The 19439-nt window shown below is 34.6% G+C and overlaps 1 protein-coding gene across 1 annotated transcript; it reads left to right on the top strand.

Moving 5' to 3' along the window:
* Nucleotides 1–6666: 6666 nt before the first annotated feature.
* On the top strand, nt 6667–9570 carry LOC120087638 (uncharacterized protein YwbO). Its single transcript, XM_039044482.1, has 8 exons — nt 6667–6800; nt 7226–7396; nt 8072–8191; nt 8283–8326; nt 8398–8523; nt 8626–8710; nt 9117–9173; nt 9270–9570. The coding sequence occupies exons 1-8, from the start codon at nt 6732–6734 to the stop codon at nt 9345–9347; spliced, it is 750 nt and encodes a 249-aa protein (XP_038900410.1). The 5' UTR covers nt 6667–6731; the 3' UTR covers nt 9348–9570.
* The last annotated feature ends 9869 nt before the right edge of the window (nt 9571–19439 follow it).

The raw sequence follows: 19439 nt of genomic DNA, 5'->3' as shown, positions 1-19439 counted from the left end.
CCGCATTTGAGCTTGAAGCATCGGTGAATCCTCTACGTTTAAGTTTGACGAAGCATCGATGAATCTTCACATTGAGCTCAACTTTTGCGACTTTGAGCATGAAGATGGCATTGCAAAGCCTCCAGACTTAAGCATTCGACGAAGCCTCTGAACTTGAAGATGGAGGAGCATCCAAGTTTGAGTTAAAAGATTGCGTTGGTTATGTGAGCTACTTGCTTGGTTGCTCGCTCTGTTGACCGTTGTTGCATTGGAAGAATCCTGGTGGCCCTTCTTTTTGCGCCATAGATTGAAAATTTTGTTGTTGATTCTTCCAAGCAAAATTGGGGTGGTTTCTCCACCCGGGGTTGTAAGTGTTTGAAAAGAGATTATTCTTTACAAAATATACAGATTGTAGATTTGCGGGCAATCTTCCATCACATGCCCATCACCCCAAGTCGCACACCTTGCGGTGTTTTGACTTATTGCGTTAATTTGCCCACCTTGTAGTGTTGGGATACTGATCGTCATTCCTTGAATCAAATTCATCATTGCGGTCATTTGGTTTTGTAACGAAACAATGACACCGTTATTTGCATTGAAATCTTTGAGTCTTAATCTCTGGTCACTCTCCCTCCAGTTTTCATGGTTCTTGGAGATGTGGTCTAGAATATTCTTCGCCTCCTTGTAAATTTTGTAAAGCAGACCACTAGCAGCTTCTGCATTGGTAGCGGTCTGCGAAGTAGGATTCAAACGTGATAGAAAATTTCCATTTGAAGGCAGTCTGGTAGCCCATTATGCGGACAATCTCGGACCAACCTTTTAAACCTCGCTCAAGCATCGTTGAGCGATTCGTCTATATATTGTTCAAAATTAGTAATAAGCTTTCTTCGTCTTGTGTTCTTGGTAGGTGGAAAATACTTTTTCATGAATTTCTCCACTACCTGCTCCCAAGAAGTAATCTCTCCTGGTTCGAGCGAATAAGCTCATTTCCTAGCCTGATCACAGAGAGAAAATGGGAAAAACGTTAGTCGAACTTCTTCAGCAGAGATGTACGAGAACACAAAAGTATAGCAGATTTCAATAAAACTTCGGAGGTGGACGTGTGGATCCTCGTCATGCCTTCCTCTGAATTGACCTGCAGTCTGGATCACTACAGCATCACCGGTTTCATCTCGAATCTGCTTCCATCGAGGGCAGGCCTCATGATTCCCGGAGAGAAATCATAGAGGTTTGGCGATGCATAATCCCTAATGGGCCTATTGCGATCGTTCACCAACAGAATCGGATTCGCCATGACATTATTATCATTTGGTGCTCCACCACCAGACTACTCTGCCATCTCTTCTTTGTCGGATTGTGGTTGCTGTTGGCGGTCTCTTAGTCTTCTTTGAAATGTTCTCTCAATCTTCGGGTCATAGTTCGCCAGAGATTGAGAGTTTTGCAAAGAATTCTCAAAAATTATCGTTAACAACTATTTTGTCGAAGTCCCCGACAACGGCATCAAAAACTTGATGCGTTATTTTATTGAATGGAATTATGGATGATATGCATTGATGGATTGCGTTGTACACTCAAGTTTCCCCAGCGGAATTCAAGTGTAAATTCCTCTGAGTTTTCTGGTAAGTCCAGGATCGAACACAGGGACTTGTAAAAATAGTTGCGTTGGTGATTTTTATAAAAACTTGCAGTAACCAGTTAAATAAATAAATCGTTGGGTTTATTGTTTGTGTTGATGAAAATAAATAAAGAATGCGGCAGAGTTTGAAAAGAGTTGGTAAACGGGAAATATGATGAATATGTAGTGAACGGGTTAAGAAAAGTTTCGGCTAACACTCCCTAGAATGCGTCCATACTTTGCGATCATGTAACATGCATATAATAGTAAACCACCTCTCGGCGTGAATGCTACGGCTTCTAAGGCTAGAACACATGCGATAAATATGCGATAAGTCTACAGGGTTTACACATAAACCTCTATCTCTATTTATGCGATGACAACATGACATTCACACAAATATGCGACCACATAATATCACTCCCATTCCTAGGATGCATGCGATGCAAGTTGACAAACAGAGCTTATCTCTAAGTCTCTATCTCTTATTTATGCAAACCTAATCTTGCTCTTTCGAGTTCAGATTCTAACCTAGCTCTCTTGAGTCATTAGGTTCTTTCTTTAGATTCTCTCTCGAGTAACTCTAAAGGGTATTTTGCTCAGCATACAACAAGACAATCGCAAGCGATGAACTTCCTAGGTCATGTTAGCTTTGTTCTTCTTAACCCATTCAACTAGTTTAGCTATTCATGCGTATTAAGAGAGTGAGCAGATGTAGAAATAGAACTTCCATTGAATAGATATGAGATGAGGTACAAAATAACAATGCAAGTATAGTAAAGAGCCTGGTAGCAATTTCTTGCTACCAGGTGTTTACACTGTTTCTACTCGTGCTCTAAAGATATTCTTACTCTCGCAAGAGTTGGTCCGCTCCCTGCTCTTACACCCCAAGGTTCTCTCTCGAGCTGCCCTGGGCGATCGGCGGCGTTACCACTCTTCTCTTGCTCTGCCGTAAAATGGAAAAGAAAACTATGAACAGAGCACTGATGAATTCGTTAACTGATCATCCCCTTTTCTGAAGATTGAACTTGGTATTTATAGGGCATCAAAGGTAAAAGGCGGCTTCTCTCTCCTGGTTGTACAGATGGGACAACTTTAATTCCTGATTGACGCGTCGGATGATTGTTACCGATAAAGCTGAATGTACTTTGTGACCGTTATCAGCTGTCACTTATTTAGATCCAACTGTCATCAGCTTTCTATCCCATCGCTCTTAATTATCCTATCACCCGGATGTGCCCACCATATTGCGCTAACCAAGTTGCGGTGATTCTTCTTGGACGAATGTTTGCGAGCACGATCAACGTAAAGTCTTACGGTGAAGTTGTGCTCGACCACTGTATTCTTATAATCGCAATCTTTGCATTGCGTTAATGTATATTTCTGTACAAAAATGTAAACATCAACTGCTCTAATGTGTTGAACGCATGCGACCGCAATATTATAGAATTTATGTTTAAGAAATTAACACTATGATAACGTGCTTTTCTGCCCGTTATCAGCGACTGAACTTAAATTTCTCTAAGTTGACTATGTACCCTTTATAATGACAGGGATCAAGTCATAACGTAGTTCGTACAAAATTTTTTTTTTTTTTTTTTTTGGGGGGGGGGGGGCGTTCAAATTTTAAGCTTATGTGGACCAGGAGCATCATGAAGTTTAGGCTCTTGCGATGAGAAGCTTCTTCATTTAACTTTAGAACTCTTATTTCATCATGGTTTTGATCATCCTCTTCATTTATAGGATTCGTCAATATGATGAGTTTTAGCTTCACTATCAAGGAACCTTCTGTACTTATGTCAACAGAAAATTTCCTCTTCATGTGTGAAGGGACACGACTGTGAATCTTTTCGTCGTTGTTTTCTTCATGGAATGAGGTCGCCTTCAAGACTTTCATCCTTCCTTTATGTTGATCGCTTGTTGTCTTGAGACAATCAAAAGGGTCGATCTTTCTTTGATGTGGATATACTTAGCCTTTTGAAGGCCGAAGTTCGAGTAAAAGTAGTTTTGGACATTGGTCTTCTCCTACCGTGGCCATACTTAATCCTTGAAAGACTGAAGATCGAGCACTTGAAGGCTTAATACGATCGAAGACAGAAGTTCTTTGCTTCATTTCAGGCTTATTATGATTAAAGACAGAAGTTCTTTGCTTCATTTCTTCTGAGTCGTTGACTTCTTCGATAGTTATATGATTGTTGTCGACTTCCACTATGCCGACAATATGACATGCAGTAACTTCTGATACTTTCTTTAGATGATTATTGAGAAAGCTTCTTGGGAGAAATTTTGTCAAAGTTATCGGCTGTCGGAATTAAGGGAAGTCCTTGTCTTCTTTCTTAGCAGGCTTAGGCTTCCATGTCATCTTTTTGCCTTTCTTTTTATGAGTCTTGTTCCTTCTTCTATAGCTTCGATAAGAACGCGACTCTTTTTGGATGGAGTTTGGTTGTCTTCTTTTTCGATGAGTCACAACTATCCACCCTTCATTGTTATCTTCAATGATCTCATCTTTCTTTTTGGAATTTGTTGTTTGAATCAAACAACTATAGGCTCGAAGGCTCCGAATATGATCAGGCTTTGTCTTTGAGAATGGGACACAGATAGTGTTGGAACACTTGAAGTCATCGCTACTGTAGCGTGATTTTTCTGAGCTACTTCATCCAAATCTAGCTCAATCTTCTTTTCACGAGCCAACTTCAGAATTCATTCCTTCAGTACGAAGCACCTTTCAACTGGGTGACTAACGACTTGATGATACTTGCAGTAATTAGAATCATCTACTTTTCCTGCTTGTTCCGGCCGCTTGCATTCCGGCAGCTGAATAAGTTTCTTCTCTAGCAGTTGCTCCAACATATTTGCCACATCAGAGTCAGGGAATGGATAAATTTTCTCTTGTCTTTCTCTAAGAATTGGACGGCGCTTCTTGTCCTCATTTTGCCTTCTTTCAAACTTTGTTTGTTTTCCTTTGGAGGAAAATTTCAGTAAGGTCACATGAACGACCATAGATTCTTTTGTGGTATTATCCACGATCTTTTCAGTGCCCTTGGCTTCATTCTTGTATTTTCTCCCTTCAGGGACTAGGAAAACTTTAGTTCTCTTGTTGACGATGCTCAACTCTATATCATGAGTGCATGTTGTCAGCTCCTCAAATGTACGAGGTTTTATCCCTTGTAGGATGTAGATAAGCTCCCAGTGCATGCCTTGAGTGCACATCTCCACTGCAGATAATTCAGTGAGTCTATCTTTGCAATCCAGACTTAAAGCTTTCCATCGGTTGATGTAATCGATGACTGTCTCTCCCTTCCACTGTTTGGTATTCGTCAGCTCCATCATGCTAACAGTGCATCTTGTACTGTAAAAGCGATTCAGGAACTCCCTTTCTAGTTGTTCCCAACTATCAATCACTTCTGGCTCCAAATTAGTATACCAACCAAAAGAATTTCCTTTCAAGGTACGGACCAATTGCTTGACAAGCTGGTCTCCTCTGGTTCCTGCATTTTCGATGGTTTCAATAAAGTGTACAACATGTTGTTTTGGATTGTCCTTTCCATCGAACTGTTGGAACTTTGGAGGTTGATACCCAGCTGACATTCTCAGGTTGTCGATTCTCTTGGTGTATGGCTTAGAGTACATAAAGGATTGCAACGGTCCTCCGTACTGAGCTCTTATGGAGTTTGTGATCATATCCTTGAGCTGTTGAACTGACAAGGAGGCAACAGATGGATTGTGGTGGCTGACTTTCCTGCAAGACAGTCTTTCCTTTGTCATTGGCTTTTGTAGGTGGAGATTGACTTGACTCAGCAGTATCTTGAGCCTGTATCTAAACTCTTAAAGCAACGATTTCATGATCTCGCTCCTCTACAGCCTTCATTGGGAGATTTATCTTTACCTCTATCTCTGCCATGGTCGACTCATTGTTACATCAGTCATCATGACAGACACTACATCAAAATGTGATTCTTTCTCAGATAGATCAGTAGCAGAAGCATAATTTTCAAACAAGGGATTTTCTCTGATGACGATTCCGCCTTTAGGAAATTCCATCAGTTGGTCCCAGATTTCCCCCGTGATGATAGAGCTATGTAAGTGTTGCTTTCGACAGTAGCTTTAGATGCAACTTTCTTTGGTTCCATTTGTAGGTTTATGGACTTGGATGACGAGAGAGAGATGAGAGGTAGAGATGTCCCATTGGGCGTGCCAATTTGTTCGCACGAGATTTCAAGAGAAATTTATTTCGTGGAACTTGAAACTTTGTATTTGTATTAATTTTGTGGAAAGTGAGTACAATCTCTAATACATAATATTTTGATGTTTTCAAAATAAATTATAATCTTTAAGCTGGTTGATCTTCTTGGATGATCGGCCTTTGGGCTTGTTGATCTTCTTGGACGATCGACTTTTGGGCTTGTTGATCTTCTTGGACAATTGGCCTTTGGGCTCGTTGATCTTCTTGAAAATTGGCCTTTGGCCTTGTTGATTTTCTGGACGATCGACTTTGGGCCCAAATTTGGTCAAATTCAACCTATTTTTGGGCTTAGTTGGACTTTGACCCAAATAATAATATTACATTGGGCCAAATTAATCTTATCTGATTCAACGACGTGGCGTCATCGAAATTCGTTGAATCATGGCGTCATCGAAATTTGTCTTCAACTTCAATTTAGGACATATGTTAACTCCTAACTAGGCCAAACTTAATGATTTGGAATTTCGTAAATGACATGGTAACTTGTGATTGATCTAAAATTTCTCATTTAACAGACATAGAAAACAAAACAAACGTAGAAGAAGGAAAGAGATATAAAACTAAAAAATATTAAAAAGAACAAAAAAAATGGTTTCCTATCTTTGGTAACTCTTTAAATTTGATTCAATTTTTAGATATATTTCTTAAATTTCAAAATAAAAAAATAGAAATAATTCTTAAACGAGTTAATTTTTTATAAATTAAAATACCGAAAACAAGAAACGGAAACATTATGCGATGGAGCTTAACTACTACTTTTTTTTTCCTTCTATTTTTTTCATTTTTTAATTTTTTTTTATTATTATTATTATTATTTGGTATTTTTGGCAGATGTAAAAGAGAAGTCATAGGTGTTAGGTAGACGTTGAAAATGGAGAAGCTAAAAATATCGCCATGCCGCCCCGTATTCAACTGCCACTGCGGTTGGTTTCTCTCCCAATTCCATCCTCTCAATTTTTCCAGGTAAATTCCTTTTTCTTTCTCCCCAAACCCCCAAATTTATTTTTAATTCTTTAATACTTTCCTCTTCCTTTGATTCATCATACCAATTCATTTTCCATATTCCAACGATTAACCCTCCTCAAACAACTTACTGAAATTTTGAGGCGCTATTAGTTTGATTTTGACTCGTCTAATGTAGGAAAACCCTTCAATGTCGTGTAATTTCAATTGGGTTGAATTTAAAACAACGTGAATCTAAGATTTTCATTACAAATTTTGTCTCATTTACCATTTCTGTTTGACCTTTTGATGATAGGTTTAACATTATTATGTTAAAGGTGATAATTTGTAGAGGGGTTTCAATCTTCAATATACATAATGCTTGAGAAGGGATAAAATAAGTGTTTTCCTTGCGTTTGAACCCAATTGACTGGTTTTGTTTTCAGGGAGAGTGCAAATATATTAGGATCATGGCTGAGTCAGTTGGGAGTAGGAACATGGATAAAAAGCTTATACAAATCGATATAAGCTCCGATACGGTTTGCCCGTGGTGCTTTGTTGGCAAAAAAAACCTTGACAAGGCAATATCTGCTTCTCAGGATCAATATGAGTTTGAGGTCGATTCTTACTCTGTCTAGTATTTGGTGCCCTCTTATCTAGTCTATTGTCATCATATGTATCACATTTTTGTATATTTGAAGAACATTCATAGGAGCAACCAATTGAAAAAAAGTGTACTAAGATATGAGTGATGGATTGCATCAATTAAAAGTCCTCTAATCTACTTGTTTCTTTATGGTATAGAGAAAAATGTGTATTCTTATATATATAAGGAGTGAGAACTGCCCTATTTCTTAGTTGTATTTTGTTTGGAAATATCTTGAAAATGTTAAATTTCCTTTTGTGCATTTTATCAAGTTTGGACTATTAGTGTGAAAAGGAGTGACATAATGTTGCAGTGATCTGAACTCAAAGTTGTACTATTACGTTATTATGTTGAATATCACTGAATGTAAAAGCTTTGAGCTAATGAGCTAAGGTAATTTAATATTTTCAATATATATCTCACTATAAATGTAGAAACTTATATTGCCCTCCTACTACAATGAGTAAAATTCATGAAAGATGCAATGACTGTAATCCTGATGTGCATTGATTACTCTAACTTTCAACGTATATTGGTTCATAGAGTAAGAACAAGAACCAATCCTCATCCACCATATGATGAGAACTCTAATTCTCTCACAGTTTAAAGGTTGTATTCATATTAACTGTTTAACATAAATTTGCAGTTGAAGTGGCATCCCTTCCAGCTCAACCCTTCTGCTCCCAAAGAAGGCATTGTTAAGAGGGAATATTACAGGAGTAAGTTTGGAATTCAGTCTCAACAGATGGAAGCTCGGATGGCAGAGGTTTTCCTAGCATTCTTGTTGTTGGTGCTCTTTTCAAATCAGTTTGTCACCCTTGAATACTAAGTTTCTATGAAATTTGGGAATCTTTCAGGTGTTTAGGGGTCTTGGATTGGATTATGACATGTCTGGACTGACGTAAGTGTGAAGTATCTAAGATTAGACTTGAGAAAGTATGATTTTGGCCAACACTTACGTTGTATTTGCAGGGGAAATACTCTAGACAGCCACAAGCTTATATATTTGGCAGGTCAACAAGGTTTAGGCAAACAACATGATCTTGTGGAGGAGTTGTGCCTTGGATACTTCACTCAGGGAAAATACATTGGTGACCGGTATGTGGTGGGAATTTTGTCGACATATGTAGGTTGTTGGCCTGAAATTCCTTATAGTATTAAAGGCGTAACAGAGCTGATCACATTATCTAATTGCTGTAGGAACTTTCTTTTGGAATGTGCTAGAAAGGCGGGGGTTGAAGGAGCAGCAGAGTTTCTCGAGTCACCTGATAATGGAGTTAAGGAGGTATTGATACTAAACTTTATTCAGTTTCCCCACTTTCACCTAAGCCAAAGCGAAGACTTCTTCACTGCAAAATGAGGTTCTGTAGTGATTTTTTTGGGCAATGACCAAGGAGTGACAATCCTGTGATGATTATTGTTTTACCTAGTTCTTCTCTTATTTTCTGGAATTTAGTGGCAATTAAGTCTTAGTGGGAAGATGAAGAAGATACTAGGGAGTATAGTAGATGGGGAATACAAAATAAACTATTTTGATTATGTAATGAGCAATATTTCAAGCCAAGTTGAGTTTTCTAACTAAAAGCTTGTTCGATGAACTTGTCTTAAGTCCATTTAACCGCAAGAGCCAGGTCTCGAGTTTTCTGACATTCTTGTGTTAACACCAATACTACTACTATGGTTCACTGTAGATCAAGGAGGAGCTTCAGAAGTACTCGGGAAAAATTTCAGGAGTTCCCTTTTATGTTGTAAGTGAAATGAAATCAACTTTATCCAACTGGTGTAAAGCCAGACCAATTCTTTTCAGTTCTCATTTTTATTTTCTCAACACAATCTTATGGCAGATCAATGGGAAGCACAAATTGAGTGGTGCTCAACCCCCTGAGGTTTTTCTAAGAGCTTTTCAAGTGGCAGGGAAGTGATTGAAACTGAAATACAGCTTTTGAATTTGACCACCAATAATAATGTAACTTGCTTGCTAAAATCAGAATATATACTCTTATTCTTGTATTTACTACCATAATGGGATGCATTTCATGTCAAACTGCTAACTACAGTTAGAAATTTGTTTGCCAAGTAATAAAATGCTTGGTTGTACTCTATTAGTATTAGCACATATTTGGGATTAAATAGTTTGATGACTCATTGGCAATTCTAATATGGTTTTCAATTTTTGGTCCAAGCTAAAATAGATTTGACTGCTGAAATCTCCTTTTAACTGCAATTTATCTATCTGAAAAGTAGGACCGAACTTTGAATGTTACCAAAAAAATTACAAAACAATGATACTATTGGTTCAGATCATCTTGTGAGTTTGCCAAAGGGTTGGCCGTTTCTGAGTTCTTGGCCAAGAGATTAAGATTTTTCAAATGTTTTCTTTTTCCTCCAAATGCAAGCATTTAAGTATGTAATTTTTGCCATTACCAATTAATTTGTCTTACCATTGATTTTATAGGCTATGGGAAAAATATTGTGTATCTATTTCTAAGGAAATAAGTTTGCCTCATACCATACCTTTTTTTACCTCACATGAAATAAGTTTGCCAAATCAATATATTCTCTTCTTCTTTGTTATCCTGTAGTCTTTAACGGGCTCTTCAGCTTAACATCAATTATTGTATCTATTTTCACGTTAGATACCATGTGTAAATGGTATTGTTATTCTTCTTGGAATTTAACCTTCCAATCATGCAATCTTGCCATTTTTTTGGGGTTAGATGCCATGTGTAAATGGTATTGTATTATCTCTCTCTCTCTATATATATATATTTGGTTCAATAATGGTCAAAAGTGGGATCAAACCATCAACCATCAATGAAAATTTATTGACAAGTAATTTTTGTCATTGTGTTTATTAGGAAAAATAGTTGAATAATAACGAGGAAAATTACAACATATGGCAATTTGAATATGTTACATATGGCAATTTGAATATGTTATTTTATAGGTGTATGATTCAAATTTGATATTTTGCATATATGACAAAAACTTCAAATCTTGGTTTATAATTATTTTTTATTTCATATTTGCCCTAAAAATCAATTGATAGAGAGAGAATTGTGGTAACTAGTGACCGAACATGCGGTGGTCGATGGAGGTAAGCCGTAGAGAGGTGGAGCAGTGGGCGATAATAAATGGCGTGAAGTAGTGTTGTTGGTGAAAGAGAAATGTTGGGGGAAAGAAAAATAGAGAGAGAAATGACAACTAGGCGTGTGGCGGTCAACGGAGGTAAGCAGTAGGGAGGTAGGGCAGTGAGCGGCGTCAGATGGTGTGAAGGAGTGTTGGTTGGTGAAAGAGAAATGTGAAGGGGGTCTGTCGGTGCGAAGAAGAAAAAGTTCAATTTTTTTCTTTGTTCTTAAATCTAAGTGTATCATTACAAAGTATATCAATCCAGTCAAGTGATCATTATCAAGTTTATTAACTGTATATCAATAAAATGTATCAGCTGTTGAGATTTATGTCCTACAATCTCATAGTTAATTAGTTACATATATAATAATTGACTATTTTAAATATGCAATAATTAGTTATATATTATGGGAAAATCCAAGCTTATTTCATGAGACTTGAACTGTATGTGGTAGACTGTGTTCTAAAGGGTCTATAATGTAGGATCATAAACAAATTGTTCATTAGGGAAATCAATGGTACTTAAGAAGTAAGAGGTAATTACAGGGTAAAACGGTAATTTGATCAATGGTTAAATTTATGGACGCAACATGTTCTACAGTGCAAAAAGTGCAGTTGTGCGTCTTTAGTGGAGTAATCCATAGTTAATGAATGTTGGTTAATTTAATTAAGAATTTAATTAATTAACCTCGAAGTATTGGAACTTCTAATCTATAGGCCCATTAGATCCCTTGCTAGCTCATAACTAGTGAACAAGGACAATTAATTTTGAAAGAATTTGAAATCTTCAAATTTATTAAGGGAATATTCATTAATTGTATAGATACCAATAATATAATGTATATAGATACATTATAATATAAAGTTAACTTTGAATAAGGTTCAAAATTAAACTATACAAGAAAAGGAGATTTATTATATTTGAATAAGATTCAAATAATAATTAATATGAATTAGATTCATATCAAAATAATATGAATTTGATACATATTAAAACTATAGGTTAAAATTAATATGATGAGATTCATATTGAAAACTATAGATTATGAGAGAGATATATATTTGAATGAGATTTAAATATTTAAATTAAATATTAGATATTTATTTTATAAATTAATTAATTTAATTTTATAAACTATTCTAATTAGGACATACAACTCAACATTTTTTGTTATAATGCCCAAATATCAAGTCAGCTCATTCGTATTTTTTTTTTTTTTTTCGGTGTTGGTTGTTGTAGAGAAAATTCCTCCCATCTCCTTCTCCTCTCTCAATGATGTTTACAGACAAATGAGTTCTTTATGAAATCTCTCCAGAATCAATTTCCTTCTCTCCTTCAAAAGGAGATTCCCACAAACTAGAATAGCAAGAAAGACCCTATAGAGGCATCTTGATGTTGTACATAGAGATCGGTTCGTTGAAGAAGGAGAAGTTTTTGGAATTTTTAAAATGGTCTTCAAAGGTAAGTTTCCACTTTTTCTCTATAACTTAATTTACATGCCTAGCTTGTTGACTATATAATATGATTATTGTATTTTTTTTTCGTTATGTGTTCTAAATTTCTAAAACAAAATTGAAAGCAAAACGATTACTTACTTTCACTAGGGATTCAACCCCTTCATCAGCAATATATCAGTCAAGTGTATCAGTATTATAAAAGAGTGCATCATTATCAAGTTTATCGATAGTATATCAATCAAATATATATTTGTTAAGTACATTAGTCAAGTGTATCAATTTATCAACAATATAAACGAGTGAATGATTGACAAATTTATCAACAGTTTATTAGTCAAGTTTATCAAGTATATCAAGTTTATCAAGTTTATCAACAGTATAAACGAGTGCATGATTTATAAGTATATCAAGTATATTAATTAAGCGCATCATTATCAAGTGTATCAGGTGTATCAAGTGTATCAGGTGTATATCAATAGTGAGAACAACGACAATTTAATCTTTTATATGTGGGTCGGACTTCGCTTTTGTCATTTTTGTAAACAACAAACATTTGAGCTATGGGCTTAAATAATATATTTTGTTTTGTCCTTTTTGCAAGTGCCCCTAATAAGAACATAGTTCTACCGAAATTTTGATTGCAATATGTATGATTTCAAGTTTTAAACGGCTTATTCCACTCCAAAAGAAGATCACAAGTTACAAACTTACAACTCACATAGCAAAATTTCGGTAGGGCTATTATCTCGATAAGATGGAAAATGTTGCAAAAACTTAGGCTTTGTTTGGTAACCATTTTGATTTTGATTTTTGGTTTTGAAAAATTAAGCCTATGGACACTACTTCCACCTCCAATTTCTTTCTTTATTATCTACATTTTACTCATGGTTTAAAAAACCAAGGAAAATTTTGAGAACTAAAAAATGTAGTTTTCAAAATGTTGTTTTTGTTTTTGGAGTTTGGTCAAGAATTTAACCATTGTACTTAATAAAAATGCAAATTATTGTAAGAAATGTTGATGGAATAGGCTTAATTTTCAAAAAAAAATAAAAATAAAACCTCAATTATCTTTATTAGTACTTGCTAGCTAAGAAAGATTAAAGATGGAAGACAATAATATATATTAAAAAAAACACTCTTTTTTGGACTAACTAAATTGTTTAGGTTATGAGTTTCTTCAACCCAAACAACTCTTATGAAGTAATGAACCCATTGAATTGGTTGGTTCGAGTTACTTAGTCACTTATTTAAATATTTTTTAAAAAAAGAAGTAACATGTTAACATCTGGAAAAAATATATATTATTTGATCATTTCTAGATAATGAATTAAGATTAACAGCTCAGTTTTCAATTTATATTTTAAATCTTTTCTTTCTAAAGTGTTAGATTTTATTTTTAAGAGTTTTCGGAAAATAAATAATCCAAGAAATCATACAATAAAGTAAAACTAAAATCAATACATGTATATGAAGGTATTGAATCCCGTGTGTAAGCAATTGATTGCCTATGCTTTCAATTATTGTTTTGAAAAATACAGAAAATATAGAGAAAATTAAACATCTAAACTAAGCATGCTTTTACTGTGAAGAACTTCAAGGGGAAAAAATAACACCTTTGAGGATAACTCTTCAATCTTCTCCAATTCTTCATTGTGTTCACGTCCTCTTCAATCACAAACTTAGACACCACCATTAAGTCTTCCCCGCTACTTTTCAGTAAGGACTTGGTTTGTGGGAACCTATTTTGGAATACAAAGGGAAGAAGTAAAAACTACATAGAGAAACTCTTTATATGTTTTTTTTTTTTTTTTTTTTTTTTTTTGTGAAAGTGATGAGAGATTGAGAGAGAATTGATAGAGTGATTGTGTGAATGAGAATTCTACCAATTCCAAGAAAAATGTCGAAGTTAGTCTCTGCACAATGAGTGATAGGAGTTAATTCCCGTCAACCTACTCCCTGCAACTCCCCTGTGGAGTTATTATTTAATTTATTAAATTAAATGAAATTTAATTTAATTTAATAATTATAATTAATCCAATTAATAATTTTAATTACATATCATATATTTAATTATATATTATATTTGAATCATATTTAAATATATTTTTCTCACATAACTATAGATTTAATGTGTATCCCATTCACATTAAATTTAACCTATAGCTTTAATATGAATTTCATTCATATCATTTAATATTTAAATCTTATACAAATACAGTTTAATTTGGAATCTCACTCATAATTTTATAATATAATGTATCTATATACATTATATTAATTGTAGCACATACAATTAAAATATGTTTTCCTATAATTTGAACAATTCAAATTCTTCCAAAACTAAATAATCCTTGTGTTTATCCTTAGTGAGCTAGTAATGGGCCTAATGAAACTACAGATTAGAAGCTTCAATGATTCAAAATTAATTAATTGAACTCTTTAATTAAATTAATCAACATTTATTAACTATGGGTCAATAGTTGCACTCTTCGCACTGTAGAATATTTTCGTGTCCATGGATATAACCATTATAGTAAATCAATCATTCACAAGTAGTTCATAACTATATTTACGTCAAATTGTCGTTTTACTCCTATAATTACCTTTTTCTCCTTAAGCCTTATAGACCCTATAATGAACAACTTGTTTATAGTCTAATTATAAACAAAATCCCTCTCGGGTAAATGAGAGGTAGGGGCCCCATTATTTAAGACCGAGAGTCGACACTTACGAAAACAACTCATCTACTTACCCTAAAGTTGGGAATAAATGAATTTACATTTTTGTGTAACTATGCTTTCAGCTACACACTCGGTTTTATCCCCAAAGTGGTAGGCTTATTGAGTAGGTAACTCGGGTCACTCCCACCCATACCAATCAAAGGACAAGCCTCAAAGGTAGGAATTCATAACTCACTCAAGATTGAGATCGAGTTACATATGGTCATCCTATGAAATAATAATCTCTTCAATCAATGATGTTACAAATAGAGATTAATTATTTCGCAGTTTGATCTTATACAAATTCTTTATATAGAATACCTCTACTCGCATGTCTATACATGAATGAATTGGATGAAATCGTTTGTAATACTTATAAAGTGGGTCGTATTCATAGTGTTACAAGGATAAGGCACCTAATCTTATCCCTATACTTTAAACCTTTTAGGTTATTACTTGAACATGATTCACCTATATGTCAACCACATACTATACAAGTTACATTAAATTACCTTGGATCTTAGTTTACTAAATTGAGTACACAAGTCTAAATATAAAATAAAATAATTCCTTATTTTTATTAAATAAATGAATTTTATTTATACATTACAAGTCATGAGATTTAGGGCATAAACCCCAACAATATATGTATTTAACAAACCCAAATTTTTAACCTAAATCTAGGGTTGTTATATTCAACTTTTAAAATCTTGAATTTATTAATAAAGAAAATATGGCCACATGGAAACTCGATTTAAATTAAATAAAACATAATCTTTTATTGATAAGTAGTCTTTAAAAGAAATACTAACTATAATTATATATAAGCCTTTTAAAACAAGTGTCAAGAATCTAAGATAAAATAAAATAGCAATTCCAGTTTAAAATCTCCCAGCTACCAATGGTTCTTCTCAAGCATTCCCCTTGACATTATCACGATTCACTTTCTCATCAATGGTACCTACACAATCTGTGCGGTGATTAATACACTGATGGTACTAGTGAATAGCTCATACCTAATGAGCTATCAAACAATAATACACATCATGCTTTGAAGTTAAACAACAAAAAAGCATAACATTTGATCACATGGAAACATATTTATCATGCAAAACAATAAAAGTTATAATCTTAAAGAAAACTATAACAAACAATCATACAACGATATGCAAATAACAAGCCCACGGAGCCCTAGAGTCAATATCAATTGACCAACGACCACAAATTGCGTCAACAGGGACAAGCATCAACCAAATCCCAACACTAGAGCTTATCATCATTTACTAAGGTGGTATCAACTCTCATTCACATATCATCTCATGCATGCAACAAACAATACACACATGACCTTACACAGAAATTAAAAGAATTGATATCCATTGACCAACGACCACAAATCACAACCTAGTTACTCCAACAGCTTCGATAATACCCAACCATACTCAAACAAGAATTCTTAAGCCGCTGTTGGGGTTAATGCTCTAAATCTCGTAGGGTCCTATAATTTGTAAACCTTTTATGAAAAAACTTATATGTGATTAATAATATTTGATATTTTATTCACTTTGTCTATGAAATATGTGATATTTTAGTTGCATTAACCACAAACCAATAAACTAACATACAAGGTTATCGATGTAACTTAAACATGTTTGTGGTGGAGACATACAGGTGGATCATGTTTAAGTGATAACCTAAATGGTCTATAGTATATGGATAAGGCTGGGTACCTTATCCTGGTGACACTACAAGTATGGCTCGCTTTGTAGATGTTACAAATGTTGTAAAGTGCTATAAAGGAACTGATCTTGATCATTCATGTATTAGACATGTGAGCGGGGATATTCTATATAAAGGAGTTTGTATAAGACCGAACCACGAATGCTTAGTCTCATTATATAAGGTCGTTCATAATAGAGACTTTCATTTCACTAGGATGACCATAGGTAACATGACCCTAATCCTGAGTGAGTCATGGATTTCTACCTATGAGGGTGGTCCTTTTATTTGTATGGGTGAGAGTGGGTAGATCGCCGACTCAACAAGCCTACCATTTTGGGGATTCATCTGATTGGGGAGTTGGGAACCTACACAAGATAGAATTCACTCCTTCTCCAAAGCAGGGGTAAGTAGATAAATTGCTCCCGAGACTTGATTTCGAGTCTTGAACAATGTGGCGCTACCTCTCTCTTGGCCCGAGAGGGGTTTAGTCATAATGGGACTATGATCTATTGTTCCTTAGAGGAATCAATGGTACTTAAGGAGTTAGATGTAACTACAGATGCAAAATGGTAATTTGGTCCGTTCTACTTACGAGAAATTTTGAAGGGTCATTGTACTGTTGATTGGTTATATCTAATGGACACATAAATATATATGTAGTGGGAAGAGTGCAGCTGTCAAGCTTTAGTGGAGTGCCCGACAGTTAATGGATGGTGAATAATGTAATTAAAGAGTTTAATTAATTATTCACGTACTATTAGAGCTTCAAGCTACAGGTCTATAAGGCCCCCTTGTAGCTCAAAAGAATTTTTGTTGAGAATCAGTTTTTAGGTTAATTTGAATTGTTCAAATTAATAAGAGGAAATTCAATTATATATGATATAATTGACATAATGCATTTGATACATTATAGTTTAATTGGAGGAACAAATATCTGAATGTGATTCAAATATATTTTCTATGAATGAGATTCATAGTTGTTAAATTTAATATAAATGTGATTTATATTAAATGCCATAAAATAGAGAAAAATAGCTGTAGTTTATATTGTATGTGATGCAATATTAAAACTATAGGTAATAAATATAATATGATAAGTTGGTTATCATATTTATATATATTTATTATTTTGAATAATAATCCTATTTTCTATCCAACCATTTTAGTGGGTAGTTAGTTGGTTTTTTTATGGCAAAATGGAATAAAAAAATTTATGATTCTTTTCTTCCCTAACGAGACTACACGACATACAGAGACACTAAATGATTGAAGTAGAAACTATACGATAGTGCTTCTTCCTCAATCGTCTTCATCCTCCAAACTCTCAAACTCCTTTCTAACCAAAATAGTCAAAGCCCACCACTCCTGGGTTCTCATCCTGAGAATACCGAGGATTCCAAGTGGTAGTGTCTTCAACCTTTTGGTTCATGACATTCTTGAAGAGGGTCTTCAAGTTCTTGTTACTGTTTGAAGAGTTCATGACCGTTCGAGGGTTGTACAAGAAGAAGTGTTCTTCAAAGGTATAATCACTTGATCTCTGTATCTTGTTTAAAAAGTATGTTGTAATTTACTTAGAATGTATAATCTATTTGTTTTACTATAAATTCGTGTTTTCAATCTAAATGGAATTTGGACGATCCACTTCTGCTCATGGATATCCTTTTAAACAGAGTTCTTCAATTGGTATCAGACCTAGGTTGTAGTTCTGATTCCAAATTCCATTTTTGTATTGAAGTCATTTATAGTTTTTGTGGGCTTTTGTTTTTGCATTGCGTTTAATTGTTAAATGTATGTGGATAGTTGTTGATAGATGTTTCGAGGTAGTAATCTCTGTTTATGGTTTTATGTTTACTATTACAAAGTTAATTTGTAATGGCCCTTGCGGTTTTGGGCATTAGAACTTGTGATCAAGTCTGTATTCTTTTTAGATTTGAGTCGTTCGTGAAGCTTTAAAAGAAAGTTTGAAGTGCGTTTCGATGGAGAAAACGAAATGGTGGTCGCATCGTGTAGCTAGAGGTAAACGTTTGTTTAGATTTTGCTATGCATTCGTGTAGAGTTTTCTGCACGATCATGTAGCATCTGCTAAATGATCACATAGCTAATGCTACACGATTGTGTAGAGCTTGCTACACGATCGTGTTGTGTTGGTTACATGATCGCGTAAGCGCTCGATAGGTAGATGATCACGCAGTATATGATACTCGACACAAGGCATGCGTGCTAAATGATCGTGTAGACTATCATGCTCATCACATAGTCAGTAGCTATATGATCACATAGTATACGATACTCGACATTCGCTACACGACCGTGTGGACTATCATGCTCATCGCATAGTCAGTAGCTACACGATCGCATGTTATGCGATACTTGATGCACGTTGTACGATCGCGTGGACTTTCATGCTCATTGCATAGTCAAAAGATATACGATCACTTTTATACGATTGTGTATACTCGACGCACGTTACTCGATGATCAGAAGTTTGCTACACGATCAAGCTACAAGGGTTCTTGGTGGAGCAGTCCAAGGCAAGCGGTTCAAGACCCGGTTCACTTGTTTCGAACTGGTGGAATCAACTTTTGTAATAGTTTAGCCTTTTAATTTTCGATTTTGAGATTAACTATCTTGGTCCATCAACTTTAATTAAATATGCATGTGATGTATGTTTATTTTATATGTCATAATGTATGTCATATAGTTTTAAAACCCACTATAGGTTATGCATTTATTTTCATGCATCATCTTATATTATAAGTGTTATAATATAATAATATGCATGATTAAATTACATAAAGTATGCTCATGCATCATATAATATAAGAGTTATAATATATGTATACATGCATTATAGCATATCCATACATTATTTATATTATAAATGTTATAATATAAGGTTGAATGTTTGTACGGAATATATGCTATAGCTTAATTCATTACTTGTTTATATAAAAGTTATATATTAGTAATGAATGAACATTGCAT

This window comes from Benincasa hispida, chromosome 1 (assembly GCF_009727055.1).
Source record: "Benincasa hispida cultivar B227 chromosome 1, ASM972705v1, whole genome shotgun sequence".
NCBI lineage: Eukaryota > Viridiplantae > Streptophyta > Magnoliopsida > Cucurbitales > Cucurbitaceae > Benincasa > Benincasa hispida.
This window is presented reverse-complemented; position numbering and strand designations above follow the sequence as displayed.